The sequence below is a fragment of the Castor canadensis genome, chromosome 7 (assembly GCF_047511655.1).
Source record: "Castor canadensis chromosome 7, mCasCan1.hap1v2, whole genome shotgun sequence".
Lineage (NCBI taxonomy): Eukaryota > Metazoa > Chordata > Mammalia > Rodentia > Castoridae > Castor > Castor canadensis.
In genome coordinates, this window is record NC_133392.1 from 115252340 (window position 1) to 115272011 (window position 19672).

At 38.1% G+C, this 19672-nt stretch overlaps 1 protein-coding gene across 8 annotated transcripts in view; it reads right to left on the minus strand.

Moving 5' to 3' along the window:
* Fggy (FGGY carbohydrate kinase domain containing) overlaps positions 1 to 19672 on the minus strand; it is a 397186-nt gene that overhangs the window by 351669 nt on the left and 25845 nt on the right. For all 8 annotated transcript variants that reach the window (XM_074079968.1, XM_074079973.1, XM_074079974.1 and 5 more), the window contains 2 exons: positions 10760 to 10871; positions 5238 to 5389 (listed from right to left, as the gene is read on the minus strand). In XM_074079968.1, the coding sequence (XP_073936069.1) occupies positions 5238 to 5389; positions 10760 to 10871 (264 nt within the window). The remainder of the gene's footprint in view (positions 1 to 5237; positions 5390 to 10759; positions 10872 to 19672) is intronic.

Here is a 19672-nt window from a genome sequence, read left to right on the forward strand (position 1 = left end):
TCTATTATTGTCTCTGACAACCTGATGTAGTTTCTAGGTGCTTTCTTTAATTATTAGTTAAAACAGGAAAAACACACCATTCATAATGGCCACCTCCATGAAGTTAAGATATTCTAGTGTTTAAAGCCCTCTTAGATGTTGATAGCATGTTACTGAAATCCCCATCAGAAGAGAAAAACTTGAAGAGAATAGAGAACCCTAAATAAATGCTTGCTTACACAATCAAATGATTTTTAATGAGGGCACTCAGACCTTTCAATGGGAAAAGGACAGTCTTTTCAACAAATGTTTCTATTCACATTCAAAAGAATTAATTGCAGCCCAAATACAAAAATTAATCCAAAATTTATCATAGACCTAAACATAAGACCTAAAACTTTACTCTCAGAAGACAATATAGAAGAGAAGCTCCATGAGATTGGAATTGGCAATGACTCATGGAAATGATACCAAAAGCACAAGCAATGAAAGAAAAATTAGATAAAGTGGACTTCATCAAAATCAAAACCTTATGTTCATTAAAGGACATAATCAATAGACTAAAAAGTAGCCTACAGAGTAAGAGAAAACATCTGAAAATCATATGTGATACAGGATTAATATACAGAATATATAAACAATTCGACAACTACAAAAAGAAACAAATAATCCAATTAAAAAATAAGTGAAGGACTTGAATAGACTTTTCCACAAGGAAAATATACAAATAAATGGCTAGAAAGGATAGGAAAAGATGCTCAGCATTATTAATTATTAGGAGCAAAATCAGAGCCACAATGAGATATCCCTCAAGTGAATTAGGATGGCTAGTATAAAAACAACAAAAAACAATCAACATTGATGAGGATATGGAAAAGTTGGAACTCTTGTTCCATGTTGGTGAAAATATAAAATGGTGCAGCTGCTGTAAAAACAGTATGGTAGGCCTTTAAAAAATTTAACATAGAAGCATCAAATGATCTGGCAACGCCACTACTGGACTTACAGCCAAAAGAAGGAGAAGCAGGAACTGGAAGACAGAGCTGTTAACCCACTCACAATAGCTGAAAGAGGGAAACAACTCAAGTGTTCATCAACTAATGAATGAATGGATGAACAAAGTGTAACATGTACCTGTAGTGGAATATCATTTTGACTTTTTTCTTTTCTTTTTTTTAGTGGTACTGTGAAATTACATACAGGACCTAAGAAGAGAGTGCTAGGAAGCACTCTACTAGTGAGCTACACCCCCAGCTAAAGACTTCAATGAAGAATGTTCTGACACATTACAGTGGCAATGGCTTTGAGTGCATTTTACTAACCTAAATAAATTGACTTAAAAAGGCAAAAAATAAATAAAACATTTTTAAATACAATGGCAGTGAAAATTACAGTGCTATCTGCATATCCATACATAAAACACTTTAAAAATACATACGTTACTAAATTACAATAATTCCACAGGCTAATATTATCATATTTATTTTATAGTTCAGCACAATGAGACTCAGAGAAGTTGGTTTACCAGGTCCAAGATCCCACAACTGGTGAGTAGCAGAGGAAGATTTAAATGTGGTGCATCCTTTACATTTTTTGAAGTTGTTATAGAACTGCATTATATTTCCTAAAGTTGTAGTGCTTGAACAAAGGTGAATAATATTAGAACTATACACTAATCAAGAAAGACAATAATTTCTACCATACTTACATTTTTAAATAACATTTCAAAGAAAAGAACTTAAATTGTTTACTTTTATAAAATTTCAAGACTGAAATAAATCTTAGATTTATAAATCACAGTATTATATCATCAAGAACAATAAACATGTAAGATCAAACGAGGCATTAAAACTGAGCTGGGAAAACTTTTTATTTTACAGAAAGGACTAGAAGAGCCAGGCTTTTCTGATGCCCAGCAGGACTTTCAATGTTTTCTACTGCAAAACATTCAAGTAACACCCTCCACAGCTGGCAGGAAGTTATTAGACTACCTCCCTAGACTTCCTACCTCCCAGGGTCCTTCAAAGACTACATACACAAGGAAAGATACAATAGAATCTTACACTCACTTCCCAGTATGTTATCAGGCAAACAGAAGTTGGGGAGGGAGCATGGATGAGAAGGTGGGAGGGAAGATATGATTCATTTTCTTCTCTGCTGACAATGGCAAAAAGAGGAAATGAGTTAAAAGTCAAATCAGAATATCTCTCTGCAGCCCCTACAAGCCCTCTTAATTATCTTCCATTAACATTGACCTGTCAGAATTGACATCAGCCTGTTAACTTTCCTGACCTTCCCCAGTATGTACCTCGTTACCCTACAATGTTTCAAGTTTATAAAGATAGGCAACTCCAGCTGCTCCAGCCTGACAGAACTTAATTTACATTTGGCCTTCATTAAGATGAGAGTCAGAATCATTCAGACCAAATGGAAAAGCCAGACTGCTGGGGGTTATAAAAAATTCAAATGGCATTTTTTCCTTTTATCTGACAATTCTTATTAAGGAGACATGTGTCAACCTAAAACACATAAACCTTAAATGTAAAGGACATGCTTAAAACTTCATATTGCAAGACTAGACCCAAATGACTTTGCCCAAGAGCTACAGTGGTCCTAATACATCTCTTCCGTCTCTTGGTATGAACTCCAAACTCTGCCCAGCTCCCTCAGACATGGGATTCCAGACTGAGGACAAAGAGCACCTGAATGACAGCAATACTGAAAAGAGTAGTCAGCTCCAACACCTCCGCTTGCTTCACCCCTCACTGCCAATCAGTCTCAGTGGTACTGATTTTATTCCCTGGATATTTCTGAGACTTCTCTCCATTCTCTAGTGCTTGATTCGGGTCTCATTAGCTCTCACCTGGAGTACTGCATCAGCCCCCTGAGCAGGTCACTCAAATTATTCAAAAACTATGTGTTGAGCAGCTACCATGGGCCAACCATTTGATTAGGATGATCAAATGGTTGATATTAGAGAAATATCAAGGAACAAAATTGATGTCTCCATCTACCTATAGATTACAATGGTTGGAGGTGGCAAATGTCCAAATGTACAAATCATTATACAGATTGATGTATCATCACAAAACATGAAAGATAAAATTAAGTAAAATTAAGAGTGCAATGTGATGAGACTCCTGATATATTTAAGGGTCAGAAAAGACTTTTCTAAGGAGGCATTAATGAAGTTAAGGCCTAAATGATGAGGAAGAATCAATGGTTGAGTAGAAAAAATAATATTCTGGGCAAAAGGAAGACCATCATCAAGACCAAAGGTCAGCAAACTTTCTCTACAAATCCAGACAGTAGATATTTTCTGTCTCAACTATTCAGCTCTGTCACTGTAATACAAAGGCAGCCATAGACAACACAGAAATGAATGAGAGTGACTATGTTCCAATAAAACTTTATTAAAATAAACCCTATCTAGGGTAAGCCTTAGTCCTTTTTGTCCCCATGCCCCTGCTGCTTATCACAGTTGCTGGTGCTGGTTCATAGCAGGAGCTCAATTAGGATGTGGAAATTGAGGAACAAAAAGAGTAAACAAATGACAGCTCTATGGACTTAAAACACAGAAACTTGTTCTTATTTTGAGTGTGTATGTGAACAGCTCTACTACAGCTATCTAGCTTCCCTGTGTCTCCTATCAACACATCTAAAGAAGGTACCCTCCCCTGGCTCCCCATAGTGCTTGCTTTTCTCCAGGGCACAGAGATGGAGAATAGAATTAAAAGTGGTCTTACAAATCATTGGGCTGGCAATATGAGCATCACCTGGGAACTGCTAGAAATGAGAACTCTCAAATTTTCAGTCCCCGTCCCAGGGCTACTGAATGTGCATTTTAACAAGATCTCTAGGTGATTCATTTACCTATTATAGTTCAGGAAGAACTATCAACCATCCCATTCAGGTTTTAAGGAGAAGATGCTAAAACTGATTTTAGAAATAAATTTCCTTAATTTTGAATTTGCAATCATACTAACACCAAAAGTATTCTTAGCAGGAATTTTTGTATAGGCTAGCAAAAAACAAAACAAACACAATTATTTATACCAGAGTCAGAACTGGATTCTGAAACCCTTTTTCTTGAAATTGTTTTTAAACTCTTAGTAACCACAGAAGCCTTTCTGCAGATTAAGACAAATAACAAGCCAACCTATTTTGATTAATGAAGCCCTCTTCCCCATGGTGAAAATCCTGGAGCACCTTCGAAAGCACGCCTAAATTACCCACCTCTATACACAGTCTGAATAACTGATGACTCAGCCCACCCAAAACCTGGGAACCAGTAAATGAATAATGCCAGGTCAGGCTCATTAGATGCATTCCCTATTCGCCAGACCACCTAGGGGTTTTCAAGTCCTTGAGGACTTGAACTTTCTCACACACCCATCTCTAATGGGAACCATTAAGCTGACATCACTATTCTCCACACTTCATAAAGGAGTCCTAACATCTGGAAATGGAAACCACCTCCAAGAGCTTTGACCAGCAATGACCATATCACTCAAGGATATGGAAACTCAACGGCAGGTGAAATGAGAAAGAGATACCTAAAATGTCAACAAGGCCAAAGATGAATAATCTGGGGGCTAACATGTACAGAAAAAGAAGACTGGTCAGAAGATATGGACTTAAATCCCAGTTCTGCCACTTTCTAATTGGAATGGTAATTAACCCCTCTGAACTTCACAGTGAGTGCTAGACATTAAGAGAATTGATTTTGGAGGCAGTTAGTTTTAGGTTCAAACCTCTGCTCTCTTACATACTTATTGTGTCACTTTGGGTGAATTAGTTCCCCCATATAAACAGACACTACCCCTCAAAAAAAGAAAAAGGAGACTAAGTGTACTGGTACACATCTGTAATCCCAGCAATAAGGAGGTTGAGGCAAAATCATAAGTACAAAGTCAGCCTGGGCTATATAGTGAGATCCTGTGGAAGGAAAGAAGGAAAGGAAGGAGGGGAGGAAGGAGGGAGGGAAGAAGAATGGAAGGGAAGGAGAGACGGAAAAAAAAAAAAAGAAACAACCTACTTTGTAGGTTGTTAGGATTTAAAGAAACAATATGCAAAATACTTAATACATCAGTTATGTTTCTGAAAATAAGAGTGATTTAGCTGAAACCCATAATACAATGGCATCAACCTTCCTGTGAGAGTTGCCAGGAAAAATCAAACCCTGGAGACTTAGCAGGGAATTATAATTCCACATGAATGGAAACCTTAGTGCCCTCCCCTCACCTCTATGTACTCACCTCTTTCAGCCACAGGAGTTTTGGGGCCTGCATCTCCACAGACATGACGCCCCCCACATACTGGAGGACACTATGCTTGGTCTCATTGATCCTGTGGACCTGACTGACAGCTCGGTGGTCCAGCCACATGATGACATTTCGACGGGAATCTCCTAGCAGAAATGAGAAAAGAGAAATGAGGATGTACATACTTTTTTCCTTCTAGTTCATGGGGACAATTATGAATTCCAAGGACAATGTTTGGTGCAACTTGAGCTATAATTTCAATGAACAAAGTAAGAGAACACCAACAAAGCTGTGAGTATACTGCACCCAAACCTTGCATTTCCCTTCTAGGTATGTGTTCCTTGACCATTGCCCGAGCATTGAAAGTCCACACTGAAACCAGCTGAAACCTACCAACTGTCATGCATTTTCTCTCTTAATGTCTTCCCTTCCTTTCCCATCCTTCCGTTTTAGGATAGTGCTTCTGAACCTATATTGAGGAATAAGAGCCTATGAAGTAAGACTAAGACAATACTTTAGGATCAGCCTCCTTTAAATATGGACGAATATGGTATAGAACATCTCATAGCTACACAGGTCCCTTATTTGCTTCTATTTTTACTTTTTCTAGTCACTTTAATTAAAATTAGTTCATTTGGGGTATTTTTCTTATTGTGTTGATTTGTTTGGTAGAGAGAAAAGTACATGAGTTTGGAGATTAGGCAGACCCTATGGGGAATGTTGACTCTTAGGGCATGAGGAGATAACTTAAGGGGATATAGTCAGAGGGAAATAAATTCAGAAAGTCATTAAACATTTAGCCTCAAGTGTCCTCATCTACATAATGGGGATAAAAAATACCTCAGGGCATATAAGGATTAATTTAGATCCTTCACTCATTAAATAAGAGATAATTCACATAAGGGATGGCAAATACCTATCACATGGGAGATGCTCAGGAGTAAACTATTAGGAACAGAATTTAAAACCAACTGGAAAAGCAGTGCTACTCCTCATGTCCTACCTCCCCCATCCTGTACCCCACAGAATAATCAACTACCCTCTCTTGATTCCCAGCCTGTATGAATGCACATCACGTACTGATGGGCAAGCGGTATTATTTCCACGCTCTGACACCTCCCAAGGCACGATATGGAGAAGGGCAATGAATAAGCCTGGGTGTTTACGAGGGAAAAACATGAGGAACCAGTAGCTACTGTGCCAGGTATTTTTACATATTATTTTATTTAACGGCAAAATAACAGTAGCAACCATGTATCTTGCTAATAACAAATGCTGACGTGTTTGTGTGTCTCCCAGACCCTGTGCTAAATATATGACACTGCAGTTGCAAATAGTTCTTTTAAAAAAGACCATATTTGCCTGCAAATATGGCAAAATTTCATCTGTTTACCCTTAGTAGTGTATATACAAAAGGCTGTTACTTTATTATTTTTTCCTTTTCTATATCTTTGAAAATAATTTTTTTAATTAAAGGAAAAAATTAACCTAAGAAAAAATTATAAATAAGAAACAAATTACATTTGGAGGCTACTTAAAAAGCTGGACATCGATCTACCATTTGATCCAGCAATACCACTCTTGGGGATATACCCAAAAGACTGTTACTCCAGAGGCACCTGCACATCCATGTTTATTGCGGCACTATTCACAATAGCCAAGTTATGGAAACAGCCAAGATGCCCCAGCACTGACGAATGGATTAAGAAAATGTGGTATCTATACACAATGGAATTTTATGCAGCCATGAAGAAGAACGAAATGTTATCATTCGCTGGTAAATGGATGGAATTGGAGAACATCATTCTGAGTGAGGTTAGCCTGGCCCAAAAGACCAAAAATCGTATGTTCTCCCTCATATGTGGACATTAGATCAAGGGCAAACACAACAAGGGGATTGGACTATGAGCACATGATAAAAGCAAGAGCACACAAGGGAGGGGTGAGGATAGGTAAGACACCTAAAAAACTAGCTAGCATTTGTTGCCCTTAATGCAGAGAAACTAAAGCAGATACCTTAAAGCAACTGAGGCCAATAGGAAAAGGGGACTAGGTACTAGAGAAAAGGTTAGATCAAAAAGAATTAACCTAGAAGGTAACACACACTCACAGGAAATCAATGTGAGTCAATGCCCTGTATAGCTATCCTTATCTCAACCAGCAAAACCCCTTGTTCCTTCCTATTATTGCTTATACTCTCTCTACAACAAAATTAGAGATAAGGGCAAAATAGTTTCTGCTGGGTATTGAGGGGGGTGAGTGGGAGGGGGTGGAGTGGGTGGTAAGGGAGGGGGTGGGGGCAGGGGGGAGAAATGAACCAAGCCTTGTATGCACATATGAATAATAAAAGAAAAATGAAAAAAAATACATTTAAAAAATAAAACAAAATAAAATAAAAATTGGAAAAAAAAAAAAGAAACAAATTACAAAGCAAAAGCTCAGTCACTGGTTTGCCTGACTAGAAAGACTTCAGGTCCCAAAACAGGTTTGAAATACTTGGAGAACGAAACAAAAGCATGTGACCTTTCACAGGCAAGTTAAGAAACGCTTTTGTGAGTAAAAAAGTAGCTCTACTGCATAACAGCATTGCTCCAGGCTCTGGTTCTCAGCTGAGGTGCACATTAGAATCACCCCGATGACTTTTAAAGACCCTGATGTCCAGGCCCCACCCAGAACCATCAGTGAATCAGAATGCATGCCACACACTTTGGTTGGGTGGGTGTTGAGGGGGAAGATGTCAGTATTGTTTCTTAAATGTTATATAGAATGTATCTACAGCTGCTTCACAGCAACATACATTGCTAAACTTCCAACTGTAGTAAAAAGAAGCCAATCTGCTACTGCTTTGATAGTTACAACAATATACTACATAAGAACACTAGAAGGAGAATTGTACTGAATGATTTTACTATATTTATTATGATTACATATTTTCACTTTAGAAAAAAACCTGAGCTCCTTTGGTGGGATGACTTGACCAGAGTTAAGATCTGATATTGGAAGGCTGTAAGGAGGGAAAGCCAGGGCAAGTGCACCACTATCCGATCCAAGGGCTGTTCTTACTTTCAAAGCAAGAAGGATCAAGTAAGTAAGAGACTGACAATGAGAGTATTTTATCACTTAGTAATATTTAGTGTTCTTAAACTATTATACTTGATTTTTTAAAAATGTTTTGGTTCATATCCAAAGATGGCAGCACTTTTGCCAGGCTTGTGGGTTTGATGTTAATGGTGACTAGGGTTATCCGTCATCTTCCTGACTCCAGCTAAACAGCTAAGAGTTATAAAGGTAACAGCAGTCTTTAAAGAATCTTTAAACCACCTTTAAAATTCTAATTTCATTTTCCAGTACAGGATAATCCACTTCAGATAAAATCTAACCTTAATATAATCTGTTGAAAGACAAAAGCTGGTGAGAGACACCTGTAGCTAGATGCAGCTGATGAGTGGGTATATTTTAACCTTTTAGGTAGAATAGTTATTTCAGCACTTATAATTAGAGTTGCAACCTAGCTCCCCTTTTAATAGAAGACCTGTTAACACAATGAGAAAAAATATGGCATCTAGAGAGGGCATGCATTAGGCAGGATCAACAAGAAACTTTCTTCTTCTACCTCAAGTTCAGCTCCTGGTATTTTAACTGTCCATTCATCTGTACCCAGTGAGTCTCCACATAGCAGAATACCAATACCTAGCTCCGCCCAAGCCAACTGAACATACTAGGGGCTAAGTCTCATGAATAGTAATTTTAAAAAGCTCTCCAATTGATACTAATATGAAGACAGAATTAAAAAAGAAAACATGGATTTCAACTTATCAGATAATATGGACTCTTAATATCTAAAGTCCCACCCAAAATGAAACTTCCTTCTACAGCATTTCTAATAGATAATCCTTTACCTAAATAAAGCCAATAGAAGAAATGTGAGCAGCCTTCCTGAAACACCAGGTCTGTGACCACAGCACCTTATAATTAAAGCGCCTATTGCTGTTGAGTGGAGGCCTGTTGCTTTACCACCACTTCCCAGCATTCTGCTCCCTGAAGTTGCCCAACCTGTAGCTGCCCTGCCCCTTAGGGCCACAAGGCCAACTAAGCCAGTGAATGGCCTCTTAGGACAAGGGCCATTACAACTTGTTTTTGAAACCCCAGCACTTAATAAAACAGGGCTAAGCATACAGTAGGTGCCAATACATACGTCAAGGTGTGTGTGTGCATGTGTGTATAAAAGATGATCATCATTATCACTGATGCTCCAGACATCCATCAATTTGTATAACTTTTAGCACACACAATTTAAAATGATCACTATTCTACACACTGGGTCCACAGAAGTGAATGGAACAAACACATCCCCTCAACTTGAAGAGTTCATAATCTAATGGAAGAAACTTTCCTGAGCTTTTAGGTATGAGGCTCTCACTTCTCACAACAAAGACACTTTTTCATTATTTTACTCTTTCACAGAAAATTGAAACATGCTGACATGACTCACCCAAGGTGTCACAGCTAAGCAATAGTAGAGTTAAAACCTGATTCCATCTAACCTCAATTCTAGTGAGCCACAATGTGCCCTACTGTACCACAGCCACCAGTAAGAAAGGTACCACTACAGCATTGTGCAGAACCAGTGGTTCTTAAAGGAAAGTAGCCCAAAATAAGTTTGTAACTGCTACCTTGGCAACTGCTACCAGACAAGGCTGAGGGCCAAACTTTAGAAGGATTATACAATCACTCAATCTCCAGTACATCACAGTCTCCACTATTCCCTAATGTCTTGTGCTTCTTACAAGTTTAAATATCAAAAGAAGTCATTATTCTTGGCCCACTTTATTCATTTACATTACTGCCTGATTAGTGTAGACTTTTGGGTATTCAACTCTACAACTGGCACAACTGGCTAAAATTCCCCAGAAACACTCTGACATTGGGCTCAAGTGTTACTTTACATTTGAAACAGTTCATTACTAAAAGTCACAAACATTGATTAGAATACCATCATTAAATATGAATGCCTTTTGATGTGGCTCTTGAAAATAGAAAGGCCGTCTGTTTCCAGTTTCTAGATGATACATGGTCCTGTCTGCCTTGCTCTGTTTCTTTTAAATGGACGTGGCTCAAATGAACATGGTAGAGGAGCTTCATGTACAATGTGACCACAAGCACTGGCACTCCCTTCCCAGAAAACATCCAAACCACATGTCTGCTTCAAGGCTACTCACTTCAAGCTAATGGCCCTGAGTCCTGCCTTCATCAGGCTCTCTATTGTGGCTATGCAGCTTTATAGAGCCAAGTCCTTCCTTCCCTCACCCATCCCACATGCCACCTTAGTCATACCAATGGCTGAGCAATCTTTTAACCTCTAAGACATGATTTCTGGCTTCCACACTCTACCTCTATATCTCACTGTCAGTGGTTAGAGACACCTGACGTGTTGTAGCACTTGGGCTATTTGAACTCATCAGCCTAGACTGCCCCAGCCAGTCTCCCACCACCAGAGAAAGGGAGAATGCTCCTACCTTCATGGTTTACTGGTAAAGGACGAAACTGCTTATCCAACACAACCAGAGAACACGTGGCATCAAACCCAAGTCCTCTAATTCGGCTTAAATCCATCCCTTGTACGACTTTCTGTTTTAAAAATAAAACAAACAAAAACATAAATTACATAAAACAAAAAAACCCATAAATTACAACACCAGGCTTTTAAAAGCTTGAAGGCAAGTTGTGACTAAAGGAAATGAATAACAGAATAGAAAAAAAAATCTGCAACATAAGTCAGATAAAAGATTAGTACCACCAAAATACCAACGGAATCTTTAAATTAAAGAGAGACAACCAATCTAATTGGAAATTAAGCAAAAGGCATGAAAAGTCAGTTAATAAAATAAAAAGAAATGAAACAGCATATGGAAAGATATCCATTTCACTACAGTTGAATCAATGTACACCAATTTTTGCTTTTTATATTGGTAAAAATGTTAAAAACTAATAGTATGTAGTAATGGCAAGCAGTGGGAAAGTACACCTTCTTGAACATTATTCTAACAATGTAATTACTAAGTACAATTTTTGGAAAATAATTTGATAGTACCTATTAAAATTAAAAATATACATACCTTTTGACCCAGCAATCACACTTCCTGGAACTTGCCTTAGAAAATTATTACCATTTAAATAAGTAAAGTTATATATAGACGAAGGTTAGATGCAGCATTTCTAATAATATATTTAAATTCTCCAAAAATATTTTACTAAATAAATTATGGCATATCTATAAGATGAAACACTATATAGAAGTTAAAAACAAAATGGTAGTAGAACAACTTCAAGGTATGGTAACATGAAGAGTTTAGCAAATCCTCTTAGCAAAATAAAAGTATAAAACTGACAGAATCATCAGAAACAACTATTTTGGTGGGCTATGGAAACTGATCAAAGCCACATGACAAACTGTAAAGCACTGTTCTTGAAAAACCAAATTTATACATAAAAAATTCAAAACCAACAAACAAAAACCTAACTCCAAGACCAGATGGTTTCTCTGAGGAATTTTTCAAACATTTGAGGGAAGAAATAGTACCAAGCCTGTACAAACTTATTTAGAATATACTGAAGGAGGAACCACTTTCCAGCAAATTTTACATGGTCAGCATTACCCTGATAGCAAAGGCAAAGACAACATTTACAAAAGAATACTGCACACCAATATCTGTTATGTACATAGGTATAAAAATGCTTAACAGAACATTAACCAACCAAGTTGTGCAATGTGTAAAATGTGCATTATGTACCATGGCCACATGGGATTATCCCAGAATTGCAAGGGTAGTTTAATATCCACAAATCAATTAGTGTAATACATGTATTCACAGAGTAAAGAACAAATGCCAAATGATCATCTCAAAAGATGCAGAAACCCCCCCTCCAAAAAATGTATAAATCAGAAACAAAATCAGATACAGAGCATCTTTAAAAACCCATAGTTAACAACATATGTGATGGTGAAATGAGTGATTTCCCCTTATCAGAAACAAAGCAAGGATATTCAATTTTATCATATCCATCCCACCTGTGCTACATAAAGGTGATGGCCAGTATAACTGGATTTTTGAGGAATGTTGGAATTAGTTAAGATTTTAGAACTCTTGGGAATGATTATATTTTGCATTGTGAAAAGGACATTAACCTTGGAGTTAGGGGTGGAGTGCTATGGTTTGGATATGATCTCCAGTGTGGTGATGTGAGAGGTAGAGGAACCTTTTAACAGGTGGAGACTAGTGGGAGACCACTGGGGACACTGCTCTTATAAGGAATTGATGTACTTTTTTATGGGGCTCTGCAGTTTTCTCAAGAGGGTTGTTATAAAGAGAGCAAGTTCTTGCCATGTGATCTCACCCCACCATGCACGCTCTCACCACTGTGATGCCATCTGCCGTGAAGCCTTCGCCAGAGTCAAGTGGAAGGTGGCACGGTGTCCTCGAACCTCCATGTTCTTGAGCTACATAAGCCCCTTTTGTTGATGCATCAGCCAGCCTCAGGCATTTTGTTAGTGGGAAAAAAACTAATATACTCCAAAACTGGAATCAAACCAAATGCCCATCACAGTTTTACCAAATGTCAAATACAGTGTCATATATCCATATAATGCAATACTACTTAGCAAGAAAAAGCAGGAACTAAGGATATGGGGAACAACATGGATGAACCCAGAAAAAAATGATAAACAAAAGGAGCCAGATGTTAAAGCATGTTTAATGATTTCGTTTACGTAATGTTCAGTATATATACTCCTCAAAAAAGAGTTTTTATAAAGACAGAAAGCAGACAGTTACCTGTGACTAAGGCTGAGGACTGACTATAAACAGGCATGAAAGAACTTTTTTGGAATGATAAAATTGTTTTAAAATTGGATTATGATGATGATTGCACAACTATGTAATTTTACTAAAACAACTAAATTATACATTTAGAATGGATGAATTTTATGGTATTTTATGGTAATACCTCAAGCTGTCAAACATTTTTTAAAAAGTCAAGCTATACAAGATGAAATGGATGTTTATGATATATGAATAAGGTTTAAAAAAGAATATACAATAATTAGTGGTGGTTGATTCTAAGGGCATAACTACAGTTGGAGAAGAGATTTTTCACTTCTTTGTGTAATTTTTTAAATTGTTAGAATAATAGATTTATTGACTCTTTTTATTTTTGTCTCTATGGGTTCCTTTTTTGAAAAAGCATGAGTGGCCATAATCTTTAACATTTTCCATTAACTTAAAACAAGACAATTACCTTTCAATCCCACAAAAATCAACCCCAAAGTGAACCATCACCATTAGTGAAATTCATCTTTTTCCTTTTGGAATACCAGACTTGCAGTTTAGGAATCCATTTCTTATACTTAATGTGCTCCTCAAATAAGAGCTATACACAATTATTAGAGAAATCATTTTATCAAATAATATTAATAAATACTAAAATGCTATCATGCATTGAGTATCTACTATGTGCCACGTTTCATGGCTCATTTTTAATATTCACAAAGTTCTTTTCTTTTCTAAATGTTATAAAAGAAACATTTAATATTTGTACTTCATAAAAGATAAGAGGATAATTGGGAAGAGTGAGCACACAGTCATGAGAGGCAGAATTCAAACTCAGAGTTGTGTTCTTTTTGGCCACAGCTCATCTCTGCTTTCAGAGAATTTACTGTTGCACAAGAGATTCATCTATGGAAAGGGCCTATGCTCTAGGGAGTCAGATTTGCTAGTGACCTACCTGTGACTGCTAGCAATACCTTTGTCCCATAGCACCAAGTCCATTCCTTGTCAGGCAGCATGGCTTCATGACAATGAATCATGAAGGTCTGGATTCAAATTGAAGCTCTGCCAACCTGGTGTTGAGACGGAGGGCAGAGTACAGTTTACAGTTCTAGCCATCCCAGCTGCTCTCTTGCCTTGTGGGGTCACAACTCAACAGCATTTACAGGCATGGCTTACTTTCCCTGGAATATCTTTCCAACTTGGAAATCACTGGATGGTGGTTATGATGAATGGTTCTGGGGGCAGACTGGCTAAGTTTAAAACCTGGGTCTGCCACTTACTAGTTATATGACTTTAGGAAGTTGGATAATCAGTTTCCTTGGTCACTCAAAGCTATTGCTTATACTTGCATCTCCAATGCTGTTACGAGAATTCCGCAAAATAAGATGAGGTTAGCTCAATGCTCAGCATTCAGTGCACAATAAACAGTAGCTCTTACTGGTAAATTAGTTGCCTCAAATCTTCTTTGAACACGTGGGATAATCAAACCATTCAGGCAGCCCTCACTTCCACTTTCTATGTTGACTCAAATGGCCTCTGTGCCCAGAGAGTGCATAACTGCACACAGGCTTGCAGTCAGTCAAAACAGCAACTGAGTGAGAAAACGTAGATGACACAATAAAACTCCATACCACAGACAGTTCATGAGTGAAAAGCACATGGAATAGAAAGCAAGTGTCACTTGCTGATCCAAACTCCACACTTCTGCACTAATCTCATTGTCATTCTGAGCCTCAGTTTTCTGAAGTTAAGTGATACTGCTGAAGTGAGCATGACAGGATTTAAGGGGTTTAAAAGAACTGAAGAACTAGTACACCTTTTTAGGAAATGTAAAGGATGGGAAACCCACTCAGTGTCTTATTGTTTTCATGGGATTTTTTTTTTATGGTGATTTTTTTTATTGTTTTATTATTCATATGTGCATGCAAGGCTTGGGTCATTTCTCCCCCTGCCCCCAACCCCCCAACCACCCACTCCTCCCCCTCCCTCTCTCCCCCACCCCTCAATACCCAGCAGAAACTATTTTACCCTTATCTCTAATTTTGTTGAAGAGAGAGTATAAGCAATAATAAGAAGGAACAAGTGTTTTTGCTGGTTGAGATAAGGATAGCTATACAGGGAGTTGACTCACATTAATTTCCTGTGTGTGTGTGTTACCTTCTAGGTTAATTCTTTTTGATCTAACCTTTTCTCTAGTTCCTGGTCCCCTTTTCCTATTGGCCTCAGTTGCTTTTAAGGTATCTGCTTTAGTTTCTCTGCGTTAAGGGCAACAAATGCTAGCTATTTTTTTAGGTGTCTTACCTATCCTCACACCTCCCCTTGTGTGCTCTCGCTTTTATCATGTGCTCAAAGTCCAATCCCATTGTTGTGTTTGCCCTTGATCTAATGTCCACATATGAGAGAGAACATATGATTTTTGGTCTTTTGGGCCAGGCTAACCTCACTCAGAATGATGTTCTCCAATTCCATCCATTTACCAGCGAATGATAACATTTCGTTCTTCTTCATGGCTGCATAAAATTCCATTGTGTATAGATACCACATTTTCTTAATCCATTCGTCAGTGGTGAGGCATCTTGGCTGTTTCCATAACTTGACTATTGTGAATAGTACCGCAATAAACATGGATGTGCAGGTGCCTCTGGAGTAACCTGTGTCACATTCTTTTGGGTATATCCCCAAGAGTGGTATTGCTGGATCAAATGGTAGATCAATGTTTAGCTTTTTAAGTAGCCTCCAAATTTTTTTCCAAAGTGGTTGTACTAGTTTACATTCCCAACAACAGTGTAAGAGGGTTCCTTTTTCCCCCGCATCCTCGCCAACACCTGTTGTTGGTGGTGTTGCTAATGATGGCTATTCTAACAGGGGTGAGGTGGAATCTTAGTGTGGTTTTAATTTGCATTTCCTTTATTGCTAGAGACGGTAGCATTTTTTTCATGTGTTTTTTGGCCATTTGAATTTCTTCTTTTGAGAAAGTTCTGTTTAGTTCACATGCCCATTTCTTTATTGGTTCATTAGTTTTGGGAGAATTTAGTTTTTTAAGTTCCCTATATATTCTGGTTATCAGTCCTTTGTCTGATGTGTAGCTGGCAAATATTTTATCTCATGGGATTTTTTTTTTTATGCACAAAGCATAGCATGCTGTCTCTATCATGTAAGCACATACCCAAATAATAGGCAAGGAGAATAGCAAAAGCAAATTGTATAGACTCAGATCTTCTTAAGGATTTATGATGGGTGTACTTTCCAGTAAGACCAAGGAAAATGTTTTCCTAATCTAGTTTATGAATGCCCTCTGAAGACCTACAGAGTTCTATATTCAAGTCACGGCTTTTCAGTCACAGACTCAGTGTCTTCACTTCTAAAACAGAGATCACTCACAAGGAACAAAATGAATAACGGTGTCATGCATTTGAATCTGATTTGGCTAGGTAGCCATTATTACTTCCCTGGCCTTACAAGGAAATGCCTTACAATCATGGCTATCCACTGGTGAGGGCCACCCCATTCCCCAACTCCCCTCACCCATACAAACCATCCCAGAAAGATGGCTTTCAGGGTAATACTATGAGAAGGCCCCCCAGGCTTCACCTGGTGACCTGAGGATTCTTACTTATATTCTTATTAATGGAAGAAGAAAGCAGCCTAGTAACCGCAGCTCAACAACTTGGCATCAGGAGAATTTACCTAGCTAGAGAAAAAGTTCACTGCTCTTTTAAAGAATTTCCAGAGATTTCTACAGCTTACTTTGGTAACCTGCTCCATGTCTAACAACTGTCAACTTGTAGCTCTGGGGCAGCAAATAAATATTTGGGGAAAGGATTGTGCATCTCTTTGTTCTTACTGTGGGAAAGGGTTCAATCCTGCATGTGTTTTAAATCAGCAAGCTCTGATAGTGGATGGGACATGGTGTTCCCCAGAAACCCTCTAAACTGAGAACTGAGGGGCCACAAGCTTACCTGGTTTTATCTTAAGCTCTACTTAGAGCAAGGGCCTCATGGGCAGAATCTTGCTTACAGCAGAAGTCTGTGAGGCTGTTAGGAGACTTTTTCAAGTATGAATTTGAATGTCTTTGTCAGCTTTGGGGGCATGCACAGAGTTATGCAATCTCTGGTTCCCTCGGGCTCCATCATTCCCTGCTGCCTGCACAATTCATTCACTCACTCAGTACATCCTTAGAAAATATAACCAAGTCCCTTGCAGGACCAAGCTAGACAGGTATCTGAGAAACAATGGAGAGCAAGATATTTAAAAAATACAACAACAAAAAAAATCTTGCTTTTGGAGATTATATTTTAGTATGGATAGACAATAGTCAATAAATCAAATAAATGATATAGTGTAGGTATACCAGAAAGAAATTAGTCAGGTCAGGGGTATGACAGAAAAGGGGAAGGTAGTTTTCTAAGGTGGGATTTGAGGAAATACTTGAAGGAGCAATGAGTTGATCTTGTGAAAATCTGAAGAAGAGTGCTCCTGGTAGGGGGGCAAACAGCCAGTGCAAAGGCCCTGAGGTAGAAACCGCAGTAAGAATAACAGCTAATGTGGGGTATAAGTTACCTGGAAGGCCTCTGGAGAAAGAATTTTGTAAAACCTACTCTAGTGACTGGTGAAATGAATAATTTTAGCCCTGAACTAGTACCTACACAGTATCCTAACTTAAGTGTGGTAGTGTCCCTTAATAAGTCAAGGAAGTAAAGAACAAAATCACTTCCTTTATATCAGTAACCCCAACATTCTTCCAAAAACCAAAGGTCTGAAATCACCTGTTTCCTTCCTCTCTACTGTCACCAAATCCCATGAGATCTTCCTTCTCCAAGCCTCTCAGTCTCAGCCCTGTTCATCCCTCTGCTGACACTATGATGCAGACGTGAAAGACGGAGGCAGGAAGACTATTGCTGGTAGAGCAAACTATGCCAGTTTCAACACATGACAGGTGGAGGATGTGGCTAGAACAGAGAGCTGGGAGAAACCCCATGAAATAAACCAGAACAACAGCTCAGGTCCAGACCACACAGGGCCCTGAAGGCCATGCTGCAGATTTTGAGTTCCATCTGAAGAGAAGTATGATGTTATCAAAGGGTTGTAAGCAAGTTAGCATTCAAGACAAAGATCATTCCAGAGCCAGGTGTGGTGGATCATGCCTATAATCTCCAGTACTCAAGGGGCTGAGGCAAGAGGATCAAGAGCACAAGGTTAGCCTGGGCTACATAGAGAGTTCCAGGCCAGCCTGACTTACACTGTGAGGCTGTCTCAAAAAACAAAAACAAAAAAAAAAGAAGAGTCACTCTTGCCACAAGAAGGAGAATAGATCAGAGGAAGGAAGAGGGCGTACGAGGCCATAGGTTGGGCTCTTAAGATAATGGAGGCAAAAGATGAAGGTATATGGTTCAAAGAAAATGCACAGATTTGACTCACTTGGATCCAGCCTTATCACATACTACCTGAGTGACCTTGAGAAAATCACCTAACTATATGGCCCTCAGTTTATCTTCTCAGATAAACTATGAAAGAGAAACAGAATCAGAAAGGACAACTCCTTCCCTACTTACTTTGCAAAGATGATGAAATGAATATGAAGATGTTTTGCAAACTACAATGTTTCTACAAATGGAAGAGGTTAAGATTATTGTTCAATCCCTCATGGACCACTCTTTTGTCTTCCCCCTTCACCCTACAACTATTAGTCACATAGCAAGTGACAACCTAGAACAAAATGATACTTCATTAGTTTCACATGTACTGAGTTCTTTTCCCACGTAAATAAGCTGTTACATCTTCAGAAACAGAAAACTTATATACAGTAGACCCTTAGTATCTATGGGAATGCTCAAGGTGCATGGAGTTCAGTACTCTAAAATTACTCTAATTTACCTGTACTGCATGTACAGTAGGTCTGAGCATCCATAACTTGAAGCATCCATAACTTGAAGCTCCATTACTGTCACAAAAATTACTGTTGTACACATTAAAACTGCTCACAAAAACTAGATTTTATTTCATGTTCTTTAATCTTAAATACTACAGATGTTTGCTTCATTTTTCTCATTATACCACTCAACATTCACTAAAAACATGCCACTTGCAACAAATCTAAAATTTTCACTTTATCATTTAAATTAAGCACATTCACTTTTATCTTGCTTTTGGAGCACCATTTGATTTTGGGAAGGCAGATTTTCACAAAATTAAAGGCAGGGAAACACTCAGCGTATCATGTCACACACTGATTTAAACACAACTGATCATAACACAGGACTGACTGAGAGCTTCTCCACATTAGCTGAGGTGCGAAATGCACAGGTGGGAATTTAAAATTATTTTTGAAATTTCTTTTTTATATATACTATTTTTACAGTACCTGGTTAAAACCACATATAATAAATCTGCAAATAAGTTGAGTTTACTGTAGTTCTCCTATACATGGTCATATTTAACAAAAAACATAACTCATCATAGGTGCTCAATAAAGTTTGCAGACTAAATAAAAGAATGACATCTAGCAAATGTCTTTTAGCTAAATGATTCATCCAGCTTATCATCTTCTTCCTAATGGAAATTCAATGCTATTCATATATTAACTTGTAATGTTCTTGCCTTGTT